This window comes from Electrona antarctica (genome assembly GCF_951216825.1).
Source record: "Electrona antarctica genome assembly, chromosome: 17".
NCBI classification, from domain to species: domain Eukaryota; kingdom Metazoa; phylum Chordata; class Actinopteri; order Myctophiformes; family Myctophidae; genus Electrona; species Electrona antarctica.
In genome coordinates, this window is record NC_136798.1 from 47,733,706 (window position 1) to 47,751,626 (window position 17,921).

The following is a 17,921-nucleotide window of genomic DNA, read 5'->3' on the forward strand; positions in this document are numbered from 1 at the left end:
TCCTCCAATGTCAGTCTGGTATAGAAAACAGAACAGTGTACAGAATGAGTACAGACAATATATAACACCTAAGTAAAACATTTCAATATCCCATTGAATGAACAACAATGCCCCATCCCCTCTCTCTCCCCCTCTGTTTCCCTCAGTATGGTCAACGCAAACAACTTCAAGGTTAAAGTTGATGACATAGTAAACTTCAGCAAAGAACAGATTACATATTTGAGCTGTATCCTCAACAACAAAGGTGATAAAAAAAGTGAATCAAAGAACAAGATTCCTAGGCAGAATTCTCTTTGGTCAACAAAAGTGCTCTCAAAACTCTAGCGGGAGCTCTTGTAGTGTTGGCCCAATAAGCAGCTGGAAATGAGCACAGAGTCAGGAGGTAGAATGCAGCCACATCGTGATTTATTTCCAAAAGAAGGTTTACAGCATGGGAAATGGCATCACACCAGCAGCAAACAGATAGGACATGTTGGTGTGCAGCTCCACCATGTCCTCTCACTGATTTTAACACGAGTGTGTGCGTGCGTGCTGGCAGTCTTTTATAGGCAGCTGAACCAATCAGTGCAGACTCTACCATATTACCGGTCAAACATGCAACACTTCTGAACCCCACATAACCCACATCACATAAGCCTATAAATCTATATCACTACACAGGTAAGTAAATATCAATTATGCCCACTATTGCAAGATAAACCACATATCCCATTATCATTAGCAGCTCCAATGCATAACTCAAACACCCCTGGCCATTTCAGTGTGGTCCAGTCCAGACCAATATATGGTGCTCTGGTAGCCTGGGGACTCTTTTGCCCGGACACACTGGAACAGACAGAACAGAAGCAGAACATAACACAGTCTCATATTACATTACGTACTTATATTGCCCTGACACATATTGCATTCTTAACTGTATTGCACTTGCCCATCATGACCAAACATCCCTCTGTTTCCCCAGGTGGTACTGTCCAATGCTAAGTGGCCATCCTGCCGGATAGGAAACAACTCCCATGTTCATAATACTTTCAATAAACCAGTTCAACTCATGACTTTCCTTTGTGTGCAAATACAACTGACTAAAGTGCATATGCTGTGCAAATATAAATACTTCAATCAAACACTGGTACAATATGTGTGCAAAATAAGCATAAATGTGCCAAATATAAGTAACGGAGGACCACTTCGTTACAGCTCTTAACCCATTTAGACCCAATTCTACATGTCTTCTAAATCATGACATATTCCTGAAAAACCTATGATTCTAAATCAGTGGATCTCAAACTTTCATGTCAAGGACCCCAGAATGATATGCATTTGGTCGCGGACCCCTTCGGTGTTATCCCTTTTGAGTGTTTGACTGTACTGTGGGGAAGGTTCTTTACCCGTTTTTGTGCGACAGCAGCAGCAGGCGTCTGGCAGGGGTGCCCTTCCATTGCCCCTGAAAGGGCTTCTACTCTTTCCAGAAGATCTGGTAGCTCTATAAAGACATGCACAACAACAAACATCATGTAAATGAATGACTGACTACAATTTGTCATCTCTAGACTAGGGGCTTTGGCTAATTTGGAATGCATTCAGTGAGTGACCAAATTGTTTTGTTAATTGCTAAACCCATTTCCCAATCTCTCTTCCCGTGCACCCAGGGAAGGGTGGTAGGGAATAGGATGGGCCCCGGTCCGCTGTACATAAAAATAGGTGCGCCTCAAACGAAGTCAGAAAGGTTGAGAACCCCTGGTCTAGTACTTACTGTCAAACAATGCCAGACTGTTCCTCAGTTGACAATTCTCTTTTCTCAGCTTTGCATTTTCCATTTCCATGGTTCTGATTTTGCTGAGGAGCAGCCCTCTGCCACAAGTCTCATCCGCATCGTCTGAGCTCTCCTTAAATAAATAAGAAAAGTAAATAACAATGTTTTACTTCAAACAGATAGCATCAAGATGGCATGAACATGGGTGAATTATCTCTTTAAATGGAAAACATGGAAATTGATATTGTATTGAAATAGCCTCATGTACTGGAAATGTAGAGCTCAATACTTACTTGTGATGAGAAAAGCAGCAATGTTTGATTTTCCTGAAAGAAGACACCCCAAATTAGATGCATTTCCCTTTGCCAGACAGACGACGGAAATTAAACTGCAAAATATGTCAATCTGTAATCAACAAGCACCAATTCCAACAGCCATGGTTGCCAGATTTAGATTTATTTAGACTTTTCATACCTTTCTATTTTGGAATCCCTGCAACAAGGTCAGTTTTTGTTGTCACTGGAGCCACAGTTGACCTTTTTGTCACTGAAGTCACAGTTGACCTCCCACCTGCAGATGAGTCCTGAGTCAGATTCCGTCGCCTCTGGCTCTTCCTGGTGCTGTCTTCACTCTGGGAATAAGAAGCCGAAACAATTCAATCCTCCGAGACACTGCCTTGCACAACAACCAAATCCCCAACTAACAAGCTATCTAGCTCATTGGTTCTCAAAATGGGGGCTAACCTGACTCCAAAGGGTCCTTGAGGGAGTTCCAGGGGGTCCACAACTAAAGGAAATTATGAACCTAAAGGACCCAATGGGTCTTTAACGCTGAGTGTACAAATGGAAAGCCAAATTAACATTGATTTTACAATTGAAATGTGGGTCCCAGAGATAGAAATGCCATAAAATGGGGTTATATAGCAGCCTATATAGCCTTAATGCATGTCAAACTGGAGGCCCTTTAAATTAAAATGGTTGAGAATCACTGCTGATAATCTTCTCTTGTGGGGGCCCCTGGCATATCTTTTCAAATGGGGGTCCGCGGGTTAATAAGACTACATTTGGGGGTTCTTAATCTTGACATAAAAAGTTTGAGAACCACTGATCTAGCTATTCACGAATACACCTATCAGTTAACGCAAGCTACGTAGGTAGTGTAGCTAGCGTTAACGTATACGTTAACCACGTACGTAGCTTAACTACGTAGCTAGCGTAATCGCCTGGACGACAGTGAATCTTCGCTACGAGTCTGGCGCGCCAGGCTAGCTAATAGCTAGCTATATCGACGTTAATGTTAGCTAGCTATAAGCTATATAGCTAGAGCCCAAACCACACCAGAGGGTCGCTATATAGCTTAGCTTAACTAGCTATAGCTAGCTACCTTAGCTAAGACTATATAGGCTGCTATATAACTACGACGTTAATGTTAGCTAGCTAGCTAGCCTAGCTATCTACATCACATGCTAGCTATAGCTGACAGGCTGACATCTATAGTTAGCTATAGCTAACATTAACGTCGCTAACGTTAAAGCCCAAACCACACCAAATGGTCGAGCCGGGACGACACTGTTTCAGTGGTTCAAGTCAATGGCCCAAACCACACCAATGAGTCGTCACACATCTACTCACAACCGTTTGGTTGCAAGGAGTTGGCTAGCTAAGCTAACGCATAGCCTTAGATATAGACAGCTACGTAGCTATGGCTCTGAGCTAACGTTACTTACAAAAGTCGTTGCGTCGCTGTCACCCTGTGAGTCGGAGTAGAAGTTACTCTTCCCAGGCCTATACCTGCTCATTGTAGCTACTGGTGATAAGTACTAGTACTAGTAAGTACTAATGAATGAGATAAGACTAGCAAGGTTTTTACTCCTGAGTCCTATCACCGTGGCGTGCCGTGAAGTCAAACAAACACTCACTCACAATTTACAAACTATTGCAGGTGCAGGCAATTAATTAATTGAGAGAGTTGCGTCAGCGCTTGCGTCATTAATGAGGGGATGAGCGCTCGAGCAGCAGTTTAAAATACATTGTTTCATCGACTGCGGAGCAAATATTAGCAATTTTAGGTATGTGTGCAACATGACAACTGTTTTAAAGTATTGTACAGTGACAACTATAGTGTCTGTAATGTTTATGTTATACTATTATTAAAAAACGATGTAAAATAAAGTGATTTAAGATCATTACAAGCTGGGCTGTGTCCTTAAAAGCTGGGCTGTTGCCTTTCGGTCACTGTCAGTGTATTACCTAGCTATTCACTTACCGTATGTAGGATTTAGTTTTTTATTATTTCTACTTTTTCTACTTTCAGATAGTATCAACAGAATGTCAAGCAATGGGAAATATTAGTTAATTAGCCTGCCAGCAGCCCTTTTATGACATCATGATTATGTGTTATTATTATGTGTAGGCCTATAGTATTATTACACTCACAGTTTTATACTATAGTTGATATTAAATGATCAAATACGATAATTGAATGACACTTTAAGAGTGAAAATATCTTGTCTACAAACAGATCTGTGTGCTTGTAGATCAGCTATTTTCAGCTCTTAAACGTTTTTAGAAATGATAAAAAAGGACTTGAGTGATTAAAACCAGGAAAAGACGAATGTCACAATATCCATGATGCTATCAGAAAATATATATTTTGTATTAACGTTATGTTAGGCCTACATAAAGGATGCCATTATGCCTGGGCATTACAAGTCCTATTTGTGGGGAAAATCCAAACTTCCACCACAACGAACAAGATGCAGGTGGAGAAGGCAAGAGGAAAGCAAAGAAAAGACAACTAACATTAACGTTACCTCTGTCACCACCACAAATGTAAGTAACTTATATTAATAGGCTACTTATTATTTCCAGCATTCATAGCTGTTTGCATTAAAATGGTAAAAATGGTTAATTATTCCTTACCCCGTGCAGGTGGACCAGCAGACCTTTGATGATGGAGCAGATGATCAAGAAATGGAAAGTCAACACATTGAGGTAGGCTCCTAATCTCAGGTGTGCATCAATTTCTGAGAGAAGTCAGAATGTCTGTTTACGTGACTATTGATGTAAACATTTAGCTGCAGCTAGAGTGTCGCCTTCCAAAATCTAACTATCTATCATTTTAACACTCAGCTTTCATATGCTCTAATACGAACCTAAAACGAAGTTGTCCTTTCATTTATAACCTAATTATATTGTGTTTGAATGTTTTTTGTGATCAGCAGACGTTTGATGGAAATAATCGGCTGCGCATAGACCAGCAAATGACTGATGAGAACCTGATAGTGATAGACAACCTGATAGACCAGCAAATGGCTGATGATGACAACCTACAGATTACAGATGAAATGGTATGACATTTTTTGCAAACTTTGGCAGGGCTGTTTATCCCTGTACCCTTACATTGTATGCAATGTAAAGCACTTTGTGAATTTTGTTCTGAAAAGCGCTCTATAAATAAAGTTTATTATTATTATTATTACCCTCTATCCCAGAGGTTTGGATATATTTTAGTTCAAAAGTGTGGTAATCACACACAGTTTTAGAAAATAGAAATAAATGGTAATGTGAAAATTTACAATTTAGGGGTTTAGGCAACAGTGGAATATCTATATAATGGAACTATGCATATACACTACAGAGTGCTTTGTCTACATACAAATAATGTAGTAATATAATATAGTAGTATGGTAATAGGTAATATAGTATAGTAATATAGCAATATGGTTTTGAATGTTTTCCATACTACAGATAGACCAGCATACTGCTGAAGAAGAGGACTCTGTGTCTACAGATGATGATGAGGTAGGCCTACACAATAAGTGATAACTGTAATACAACTACATTATTGTGTAAGTAGGGATAGATTACTGAGCAGTAGGGTACAGTGCAGTAAAGTCTGTAGTCTGTGGGCTACAGTAGGGCCTACCTAGCCCACAAATAGACTACATACTTTACTGTACTATACACTGTACCCTACTGTAATGTACTGTATCATATAGCCCACAAACATCGTAGAGACTTTCCTGTACCGTACTGTACTTGTACTGTGCTGTACTTGGACTCTACTGTACTATACTGTACCCTACTGTGCAGTACTGTACACTCCTTATGCCAACAGATTATTAACTTTGCTGTACTGTACTGCACTGTACAATAACTGTACTGTACTGTAGCCAACAGACTTTTACTGTACTGTATGTACCCTGCTGTAGCCCACTGAACCAATTTTCTCGGTTTGGGTTAGATTTATTGGCCGATTTTAGATATGATGGGCTTAATCAAAGGACCCCCAAATTGGTTTTCCAACCATTTATATTGCTATTCCTCCACAACTTCATAGGTTAATGGACATGAATCAGTTGAGGAAGATGGGCATGAGGAAGACAGCCAGGACAATGCCACCCAGAAGAACAAGAACAATGACAACGAGCCACTGTATCCCGGTTCCCAAGTCACCTTTGGTGAAAGCCTTCTGATACTTTTGGCATTCTGTCTAAGGCACTGTATGAATGGGGTGGCTCTGCAGGATTTGTTATCCGTTTTCCCACATATGCTACCAGCCACAAAATATCTCTTCCAAAAGGCATTCAGTTACTCAAAAAATGGAATAAGTGAAATACATCATTATTGTAGTAACTGCTTTGAGTACATTGAGTACATTGAAAATCCAGGCATTCTGCATTGTGGTAACTGTTCACAGCCTTTCAGTGCAGAACATAATGTAAAGCAGGGCTGTTTCTTTCTCTACATGCCTCTGGTTGAACAGTTAAGAGACCTTCTTAGTATGTCAGATGTTTCTAAACATCTGAAGGAGAAAAAAACAAAAGAAGATTAATGTATTGGTGACATAATGGATGGTGCTCTTTACCAGCAATTATTGTCTGAGGGGAAACTAGATAAGGATTCTTTGTCTGTCATTTGGAATTGTGATGGCGTCCCGGTTTTTCGCTCTTCCAAGTACTCCATATGGCCCTTGCAAACACAACTAATTGAGCTGCCACCCAAACTGCGGAAAAACAATATAATGATGACAGCCCTTTGGTTCGGACCAATTAAGCCAAAAATGGATACTTTCTTAGTTCCATACATCAGTGAATGCAAGAAACTAGGTCAAGATGGTATAGAGTGGACAAATCCCATCACAGGGGAAACACTAACATCCAAGGTTTTCAACCTTGTTTGCTCTGCTGATGCTATAGCAAGACCGCTTCTCAAAAATACCACTCAATTCAATGGCATGTATGGGTGTGATTGGTGCTTAACACCAGGTGAAATTGTCCCCAAGGGAGCAGGATTTATGAGATCATATAGCTCAAAAGATGAACCAACACTACGAACCCACCAGGAACAAGTTAACTACGCACTTGAAGCTCACAGGACTAAGAAGTCTGTATGTGGCACTAAAGGTCCAACGTCCTTAATGACTCTTCCCCTATTCAATGTGGTAGATGGCTTTGTTCCAGACTATCTGCATTGTGTGTTGCTCGGTGTTATGCGGCAGCTGGCTTCCCTTTGGTTTGAGAGTACTCACCACCGGAAACCATGGTTCATTGGCAAACAAATTGAAGCTATAGATGAGCGATTGCACAGTTTTGCCCCACCATCAGAGATAACACGCCTACCGAGGCCTATGTCTGAGCGGAGACATTGGAAAGGGTCAGAATGGAGAGCTTTTCTTCTGTTTTATGGTTATGTTGCTTTGGAGGGCATCTTACCCACTGTGTATCTGAGACAATTCTTTCTTCTCTCATTTGCTATTCATCTGCTGCTGCAGGAGACTGTTACAAAGTCTGCAGTTGAGGAAGCTGATAAGATGTTGACCAAGTTTGTGAAGAAAATGACAGTACTGTATGGTAAAGAACATACCACTTACAATGTTCACCAGCTTCTCCATGTCCCTAAGAGTGTGCTAAATCTTGGGCCACTGTGGGCGACGTCCACCTTTTCATTTGAGGGGTACAATGCTGTTATTTTAAGTGGATTCAATGGCACCAGACACATTCCTGAACAAATTTGTAAGTCAATGTATCTACAACGAGCACTTGTAAAACAGGCATCCCATCTACAAGTAAGCAGTAAGTGCAAATCACTGTACGAGACCCTCACCACCAAAAAGATAACTGTGAAAAATAGACAGCCTCTAGCTGCTGACCTTTATGTTATGACAAGGCAGCATAGTCCACCACTGACAAACCTGAAGAAGCCCATAGAGACACTGTTTGGGTGTCACATAGAGGACAGTCAGGTGTCCGGTTATGACAGGTTTTCTTTCCAAGGTTCCATTTTTACCACAGCACACTATGCAAGACAATCACGAAGAAACAACTCAGTTGTTCTGGTTACAGATGGTTCATTTGGTGTATTTGAAAAACTGGTGTGTATCCACTGTAGCTGTACAACTAAGTGTGACTGTGAGCTGAAAACATGTGTGGTGCTTCGAAAATTGTCTCAAAAACACACAAATACCTGCAGACATTACGATATAGGGATACAGTTGGACTCTCTCCTCAAAGAGGTCAAACTGACAGATATTTTCTTTGCCATTAAACCACATGAGATTCTCCGGAAATGTGTGCTACTTAAAAGTGGAATGAGACTCCATGTTACTCCTTTGCCAAATCACCAAGGAACAGATTGAGTAAACAGATAAGTAATTTTAATGCAATTTAGGAAGATGGATTCTTAGAGGTATGGACCCCGTTTTGAGGGACGCCAGCCCCTCCTATATACAGCTATAGTGTAGATTCTGTCCTAACACAAACATTAAATCCCATTGACGATGAATGGAGAATTTACGTCATATGATAAGCAGTTTTTCACGAGGGTCACCACTTATATAGGCCTACCCTTTTATTTTATGTTTTTTTTTTCTTAATTTTGTAGTTTTAGTTTTGTTGTTTTCATTGTTTTTGTTTTTATATATTTTTTGTCAGTATCTTATCTGTATGACTATGTTACCAAATTACCGATGTACACTGTGTTGTATCATGTAAGTATGTCTAGTGTTGTCCTTGTGTCTATGTCAGAAAACCCTCAAAATAAAATGTAATAAAATAATAAATGCAATTTCTTTCTGATATGGTTTCAGTTATCATTCCAGATATATCCTATATTTAATTGTATTGAATTGTAAATTAACTAACACTAAACTAAACTCTATTTAAAATATATAGTGTTTCTATAGTGTTGTTACTACATATTCACTATGAGCAAGTAGTCAAAAACTCTACTTGATCACTATGTAAAAGATATAGTGTTTCTATAGTGTTGTTACTACATATTCACTATGAGCAAGTAGTAAAAAACTCTACTTGATCACTATGTAAAATATATAGTGTTTCTATAGTGTTGTTACTACATATTCACTATGAGCAAGTAGTAAAAAAACTCTACTTGATCACTATGTAAAAGATATAGTGTTTCTATAGTGTTGTTACTACATATTCACTATGAGCAAGTAGTAAAAAACTCTAATTGATCACTATGTAAAATATATAGTGTTTCTATAGTGTTGTTACTACATATTCACTATGAGCAAGTAGTAAAAAAACTCTACTTGATCACTATGTAAAATATATAGTGTTTCTATAGTGATGTTACTACATATTCAGTATGAGCAAGTAGTAAAAAACTCTACTTGATCACTATGTAAAATATATAGTGTTTCTATAGTGTTGTTACTACATATTCACTATATGAGCAAGTAGTAAAAATCTCTACTTGATCACTATGTAAAATATATAGTGTTTCTATAGTGTTGTTACTACATATTCACTACACAAGCAAGTAGTAAAACCTCTACATAATCACTATTTAAAAGCCCTTGTAGTGAATCAGTAGTGTTTTAACAGCTTTTTCACTAATACGCGTGGTTACTACTGGAAACACTACTGTTTCACTACAAAACTCTACTGGTGTGTCATGAGTAGTGTATAAATTACAGATTTACTACACAATTGCTACACGTGACTACACAGCCACTCCAAATGAATAGGTTTTGTGTAGTAATTCAACAGCAGTTGTTCATGAGGGTTGTAAACAAGTGTAATGCTTAAATTGGGTCGTCCACTCACAGTTAACAGCCTTTGTATTGAGTTTGTGCTTGAAAGGTACTGTAATTCTGCAAACTGTTAATAAATATTTCGATCAATCAATTATCTTTAAGACTCAAACGGCTGGTTGCATTAATTGACAAGAGGCTAGCTGTGGAGTCGCTAAAGATGGCCTAAGGACACTTTAAGTTAACAATATGTTAAAGCTTACAATAGCTGTGAGTTCATCCTGTCATATATAACAGACAGGGACCTTTTATTACTTAGGAATGCTCTCGGAATAGACCACATGTGGTGACGTGTTGACTGAGGCAACGGAGGGTCAACACACACACACACACACAAGATGGGACAGAGTACAGTGGACTGATTCCTTGTCCTTCTGCCTTGTCCCATGGGTGAAGTTATACGTGTGTGTGTGTGAAGTGGTTATGTTTGAAGAGTTGGAAAATAGTACTACTAAACCGTGGTAGTGATTTAAATCAACTCTGTGAGAGTCCTGCGTGAGTGAATGAATGGATGACTGTACTCATACTAATTAATTGGGGACAGATCAAATTGTGTCCAGTAAGATATTGCTGGTAGAGGCCGTTCTATGAGTAATAAGTAAATAAAAATACAGCTAAATAGGAGTACTGGGGACAATTTTTACATGCTTCGACATAAGGTGCTGTAGGGTAGGGGGTGACCTTCCTTACACCCTAAATAAATAACTTGTTTAGTTTCAGAAGAAGGGGGGATCGCTATCGCCCTGAATCAACACTATGTTTCAGGTGAAGAGAGCTTTAGGGCTATCTCCTCTCCTTTGTTTTAAAAAGACCCGCTGTGAGCTGTGAGCAAATTTATTGGGGGGCTATTTACAGTAAACAGATGGCTACCCCTGTTCAAAGATCTTTACTATAGTTAAGTTTATTACATCCTTTCTGTAGTAAGATGACATTCAGCATACCAGCTGACAAATATTTTTTATATATTTTGGCCACTAACTGGCATATTGTTACAATGTTTCCTACATCTCTTTCTGAGAGATCTTTCATGTCACCTTACTGTGATATGTGGTTGAAATTTCATTTGAGGGTTACTGTGAGGGGGGTTGAAGGGCAATGTATTTCATGTGTAGGATGTACCAGTCATTTCCACAACATAGTGGGTTCTTTGTCCTTATGTTGACAAACGTCAATCTGTAATCCGTTCGTGGGCACGTCTTGTGCAAATATACAATAGTAACAACAGAGTGAGTCGTCATTTGGCGACCAGGTTATATTATCTTTGGGCCTTGTAGTTGTTCTCTTCTGTTACTGATGGTTTCGGAATCAGGGGATATGACTACAACTCCCTTTAGCTCAAATGTTTGCAGGATACAGATACACATGTCTATTAAATCTGTTATTAATTATAAATACCATTTCTGTGGCTGTACTCGACAGTTTACATTTTTATAAAGTTAATCTGTTGCTAGGATGGATTGATCGTAGGTTAATTGTTTCCTTTTTCAGGTGATTAAGTAGTAACAACGTTTTTATTTCTTTCAGTTGCATGCGTGGTGGACAATACATGGGTGAGTATTGGAACGGCCTTCTCTTTGACAAAGTTTTTGTCTTAATTTTGAACAACTGGTAGGAATATTCCCAGGTGTTTGGTGTGTATACTTGAATTTATAGTGTACATTTTTTAGGAGGCCGGTCAATACTCTATTCATGATATAGCCTACAACATTTTTTGCAACACATTTTTGGCCCGTAATTATAGTTAGTCTTTTAAACCCCTTCTCACGTTTTTCTTTTTAAAAGTAAAACCATTTGGTAGTCCATTTGGATATACGTGAGTTTTAGTGCAGGGAGTTAGCCCCATCTTTTGTTTTCGAGTTCTATTAACCTGCATGGGTGATGGTGCATGGCTGTTACATGACTAGACGTTGTTCTGCCGGTTTCAACTCACAGGGTAACCTTGTCTTGAAACATTCAGTGTGTGACATGTTCTAACAATTTGTTTGGTTTGTATTGTTTATTGTTGACTTAGTTTAAAGGGGGGCTATAGTGGGTACTAATACACAGTAGGATTTTTGGGAAGTCACTGCACTTGTGATGTTCCAGTTAATGACACCCTTTTCACTACACTATGTTATAGGAGGATATTTGAGTTTTATAATAGGTTAATTTGGTTTCTGTCTCTGAACACCTAAATGTCATTGCTTGTTTCCGCCTGTAGATACATATTTTTGTATCTATTCGTGTGAATTGTATATAGCTATACAGTTCACGGTGTACATGCTTCCTGTGATAACCGCGTTAATAACTGGTTTTCAGGTTGACCATTGTGAATCAGTGTGTTTCCTTTAGGGTTTTGACAACTAATATATGGGGTAATTTTGCATCACAGGTGGGTTATTTTTGGACATTTTATTGTGGGTGCTTATAGTAGCGATAGAAGTGACTATAATTGTAATTCAATATTCTCTGACCTTAAGGTGTGCCCATATACCGCTCCAGTATGAGTGGGTCACATACACACGCATGCTCCTCCCAACCAAATGGACTGATGGCTGAATTAACTTCAATTTTGGTTGAATGGGACTCTAAATGGGACTTATGGGGCCCTTCTGGCCCATGGCCACAGGGTAGCGTATTTTCTCCAGTTGTCATCAATGCCTTGAACGTACGAATACAGGACTATAGACTGGTCCTGGAGCATAGGGTTAAGGCAGAACGAAGGTTGATGGATCTCTTTCTCCAAAGAGGACAGGAAATGTGTGAGGCTTATGCCCAATGTCATGTTGATGTTGTCACCAGTACAGAACACCCTGTCCACATCCGTTGAGGGGTCACCAGTACAGGACACCCTGTCCACATCCGTTGATGGGTCACCAGTACAGGACACCCTGTCCACATCCGTTCGCTCTGCTGATGGGGGGAGCCTGCGTTTTTGATGCACGTGACTTAGATTTTTCTAGCCCCGGTCCGGATGACGCATCAACGATCGCGGTGCCACAACGACCGGACAGCGGAAGTGGTGGCCTGATTCTGGGAGGGGGTCCTGAGGCCACGGACGTGTGGATGGTAAAGCAACGGAATCGTGAGAATGTTCGCCCTTCTGATGTTGTTTTCTCTCCTTTGGATGCTACAGAACATCCGCTGACATTTGTTAGACGTGCGTACCAGGCAATGGCGGATGTCGCTGGGTGTCACCCGTGCTGGGTGGACAAAAATGACATGGACAAGGTTCTTCTGAGAGAGAAAATTGAACAAGGCCTGCCTGAGGGTGTGCAGACCGACTTGAAGACTGTGGTAGGACTGGCTGTTATGTCATCTGCCATGTATGAGCATTACATCGTTCATTATGTCCGCTTGTTTCGTGATAAGATAGTCTCCCAGCAGCGTGAGGATAAGGAGACGATAAGGCAGTTGCATAAGAGACAGTTACAATGTTTTCAACAGGAATTAGCGGCCCGTGCAGTGGACTCAGCCCCGCTGCCTCAGAACGGTCCACCAGTCGTTCAGGCACTTCTCAGGGTGGCGGTGCCACATGACATGCCACTGCTCGACAACCATTCTGTTTTTCCTAGAGACTTCCAGCCTCGTCAGCGTTTTCACCGTGGTCCCAAGCCGCGTCGATACCAAGGTTGCTTCAAATGTGGTAGTTTGTCACATGTGGTGCGGTATTGTGTACAGTTGCCGCCCGGCTCCTGGCAGGGACAGCCGTCGCAGGGAGCATCATTTGGATGGCGTGGGATGATGGCGCCCGTCCAGCTGTCGTGGTTGGCCTGTGCCACCATCTGACCCTCAGTGAGAGTTCCTGCGGCTCAAGTTTACCGGGTGGAGATCTGTGGACTACAACTATGACGGCTGAGGTAACGTGTGTCAGTCATTGATCGTCTATTTTTGTTTGACATTTTCTGGGAAGGCTGCTGATTTTTTTCTTTTGGACATTATGGTCGGGAACATTTGGGGCAAGTGTTATTTTTACCGCTTGTACAAGAAAAGAAAACCCGTTCCCTTCCCTTTCATGGTGAGGTGACAAACTGGTGACTAAAAAAAAAAAAAAAAAAGAAAAACAGGGACAGGGCAGGCACATGCTCACTTTCTTTTATCTTTGTGGTTGGAGATTACATCCTTTTGTGTTCTTAAATTTTACTTTGTTATAGGTACTAAATAGTTGTGATTTTAGTGGGCGATGATGACGGTCTATGATTCAATGTAGGTGGTTTGTTCGGTCATAAGGGGTAGCATGTGCGTGTTGATTCTTTTCTCTGTATTTTCCTGGGGATGTTGAATTCCCAGGAAAAAGGGGGGAGTTGTATTATTTTATATTATATACACTTTATATTATAGAGGTCAAGTCTCTTGCATTTAACATAGTCTCATTGTAATCTCTCAAAAACCATGGTTAATACACACGTTGCCATGCCAGAACAAGAGAGATTAATACAAAACAGTGGGATTAATGTCAGAGAAAGCCACACTAAATTGTTTTAGGGTTGTCAAAATAACAAAGGGAACATGCCATGATTTGCAATTGAGTTGTTGGTGCTTTGAGGGGAATTAAATTACATTGGAGGTATATAAATGAAAGTCAAAACGAGGACTAATATGTTATAACACACTTTCTTGATTTTTGCATGGATGACTAATATTCTAACTGCATGATTTGAGAGGGACTTCTAACTTTCTTTGGAGGAAGGCTCCATGTCACCCTTTAATAGGTGGACATGGGAGAGGGTTCCATTCTGGTCATCTACACCGGAGTGATTTCCCGCTCCAGGGGCGTGTCAACAACTGACATCTGACAGCGCCAAAAAGGGGGAGTGGCAACCCGACAGCATCCAGGGGGGTGTGTCAACAGGCAGCTGTCATTACAACAGAAAGCTTCTCGCCTAGCCTCTATCGTCAGATCAACACAGCAGGTGACCTTCACGGCCACTGAGATAGCCGGAGAGGTGTCAACCCGACCACTATTCTGCAGCCGTGATTACAAGGATCTCCTATGTTCCCACTGGAGAAAGGAGTGTTGTTCTCCTGCTGCTATGGAGAAGGGAGCGTTTTGATGCTTCTGCTGTCATGATTGACATGGCTAAAGCAATAAGCTGTCATTCAGAGCCTTGTGATGCTCAAAGGAGATTCTGTTGTCTTCTGCCTACTACAGTCCACTTTGCCCCCGCCCCAAACCTAAGAGATCTACGTCCCATCATCTGTCAATGCAAACTATGCCGAGTTCTGAGAATCAAGGAGGATTTTCCAAGCGTTGTTATTCTATAGGCGAAAAAATAATTGTGGGAATATTTCCTACCGCGCGTTGGACGTCCGATTGAACAGTTTGTGACATGGAAAAAAAGAATCGTTGTTTTTGATTAATGTTGAAAGATGTTATGTTTTCATGTTTGTGTTTGTTGTTTTCTGTGCTGATACAGCTCAAGTGGATTTAACAAGGTACTGGTCTAGTACTGTTTCATTTCCGTATCTGCTCTAGAGTCTGGATCTAGGCTACAGACCTGACCAACAGGCTACAAACAAAGCAACACATCCCAAGTTCCAACCCAACATTATAAATAATCACTGTTACTGGGCTTTGAGTGTTTAGGACTTAAGTCCTAAAGAGAACTAAAAATCGATACCTTATGGCATCAACCATATATGTAAAAAGATCAGCCAGTTTACTTTTCTGTTTACTACATAGGCCTATTTCTCATAAATGGTCAGCGTTGATTATTTGTGATGCTAAGTATAATGTAAGATATTGACACATTTATTTGAAAATAATTTGCATGGTGGTGGATGTGTGGACGTGGTACATTTTAAGGCATTTATAGTTTAAGGAACTTAGAACAATATGGAATGCAAAATGTTTTAGCCTTTTATTAACAATCTTTCATTTTGTGTAATTTATTTTTCACATTAAATGCACTCGCAATCTTAAATCAACGAAAGTTTTAGACTTACCCTGAGGTCTTTCCAGATGTGGAACACGGCTGGAAGCACTGTTTGAAGCACTGCTTGGTCTGTAGGAGGCATCTACAGCAGCAACAGCAGCGGTAGCCATCTCTGATTCGAATAAAGACAGTGAAAAGGTTTCATCACAAACGTAATGTAAAGCAGTGATGTCTCCCACCTGTAGGCTACTACAAAGCCAAAGTGCAGCCATGTAAAGTTACTATGTTTGTGGACACCGCGACAAAAGTCAAAATAGCCTTTCGTGATGTATTTGGGGTGTAAACAATTACTCGAAGAACAAATATGAAATTATATCTTGTAGTTTAGCCTACTGCACTTTGGTTTGTAGCCAGGGCGGAGAATGCAATTCCGTAGCCTATAGGCTTTGTGGAACATCATCCATTTTTCCAATATGAAATCATCTGAATAAGAACAAGCATATTCAGATTCAGAACGAAGTTACAATTGTTTTAACTTGTGTGGAGTAAACAGCATATGCCTATATAGACTAATTTAATTTGATCAGTCCAAACTCAAAATTGAACATTGTGTGATTTATAAGGAAAATAGGCTACAAATTCAAGTAATCACTTATACAGAAGTATTGTAATAGGCTACAACAAGTGTTTGCTGTCGCTCAGGACATATAGCTAGCCTAATCATATATCAGTCAAAGGTGGATTCCCTATTTTTTTAAATGATCCTTAAAAAGTTAGTTTAAGAGAATATAGGCTACATCAATCAAGTTCATAATTTGAAATAGTAAATCTGGACATACCTTTAAGACAATCACCAAATTTGCGCGTGCAAAGTTCTGCATTCGTCTTCTTTGAACACCGACAATCACGTGTCGCAGAGCCATGCATCATACCTGCAGATGCTGGGGAGGGATGTTGTGTAGTGTGTGCAGTTAGTGTGTGTGTGTGTGTGTGTGTGTGTGTGTGTGTGTGTGTGTGTGTGTGTGTGTGTGTGTGTGTGTGTGTGTGTGTGTGTGTGTGCGTGTGTGTGTGAGTGTGAGTGTGAGTGTGTGTGTGTGTGTGTGTGTGTCTGTGTGTGTGTGTGTGTGTGTGTGTGTGTGTTGCGCCGGGTCACTATGACATTCAATGTTTCAATGTTTGTCAACATTATATGAAAAAGGTGGCTTTCCCACGGGGGATGCAGGGTGGCAATTAAGGTGTGTGTGACTGTGTCTGTGTGCTACAAAGTTCTTTTGGACTCTGCGACTGAACTAGCAGGAGCTCCCGACTAAAGACAAGATGCCGAATTGTGTTTCTGTTGGCTGCCAGAGTAGATATCGGCGGGGATCCCCGCAGGGATCGAAGACGTCTTTTTACAGGTAGGCCTATGTTAAAATGTGAGTGTGATGTGTGGCTGTTTTATAGGCACCCACGTGGATTAAATTGCAGTCTTTTTGATTCCATAGATCATACCATCACCATGTCTTCTTTAGCATGTTGCATCTATACTCTATGGGTTGCATGCACAGCAGTAGAGCAAAAACACGCTCTCAATGCTGTCGCGCATTGACAGCTTGTAGATCGTCTATTTTCGGTCAAACTATAGCATTGTGCGCTGAAGCATCTTCCATAAAATCTGTCATAGTCTCGGACGGATATGAAAAGCATATGAAAGCAAAGGTTAAGCCTCAGATTCCATTCACCTGGCTGGTTGACAGCGGGGACAATATTACTAAAAGTAGGAAAACATACTTTCACATACAGGCTATTGTGTTGATTAGGTAAGTTAGGAATCCGCCTATAGTGTGTGGAGCGGCTCCTTTCATTCCGTCTCACAAATCACAGATTTAGGACTTGGCCTGCAAACATTTTCAGTCCTGAGATTTTATTTTGCTTTAATCCATGTTGCAGGCTGCATGCACCCGACATCATAATCACCCGAGTCATAATGTAGGGTAGGCTATAGTGAAAATTAGAACAGAAAGGCCAGACATGCATGTGAGGTAGCTCTTTTAATTGTGTTATTTGAATTTTCGCCTAATGATATAGGCTTACCCTTTTTAGAGCTACAGTATGTAGGCCTAAATCTATATTCTGCTTGCCAGCAACGGATGACATGGCATGCAGCTATAGTGACTTCGATTATAGGCCTATTATAAATTAATTATACTGTTATACAGCACCTCAACTGTGCTGACAGATGTTTCAGCATTTTATTGTGTAGAATTAGAGAATGG

The 17,921-nt window shown here is 40.4% G+C and overlaps 1 protein-coding gene across 1 annotated transcript; it reads left to right on the forward strand.

Moving 5' to 3' along the window:
* Positions 1-4,519: 4,519 nt before the first annotated feature.
* LOC306941173 (uncharacterized protein) lies at positions 4,520-13,579 on the forward strand (the record flags this gene model as incomplete). The annotated part of the gene is made up of 6 exons (XM_079526484.1): positions 4,520-4,581; positions 4,681-4,743; positions 4,971-5,099; positions 5,500-5,553; positions 6,092-6,235; positions 13,472-13,579. Exons 2-6 carry the CDS (start codon positions 4,723-4,725, stop codon positions 13,577-13,579), a joined length of 456 nt encoding a protein of 151 aa, XP_079382610.1. The 5' UTR covers positions 4,520-4,581; positions 4,681-4,722.
* Between the last annotated feature and the right edge of the window lie 4,342 nt (positions 13,580-17,921).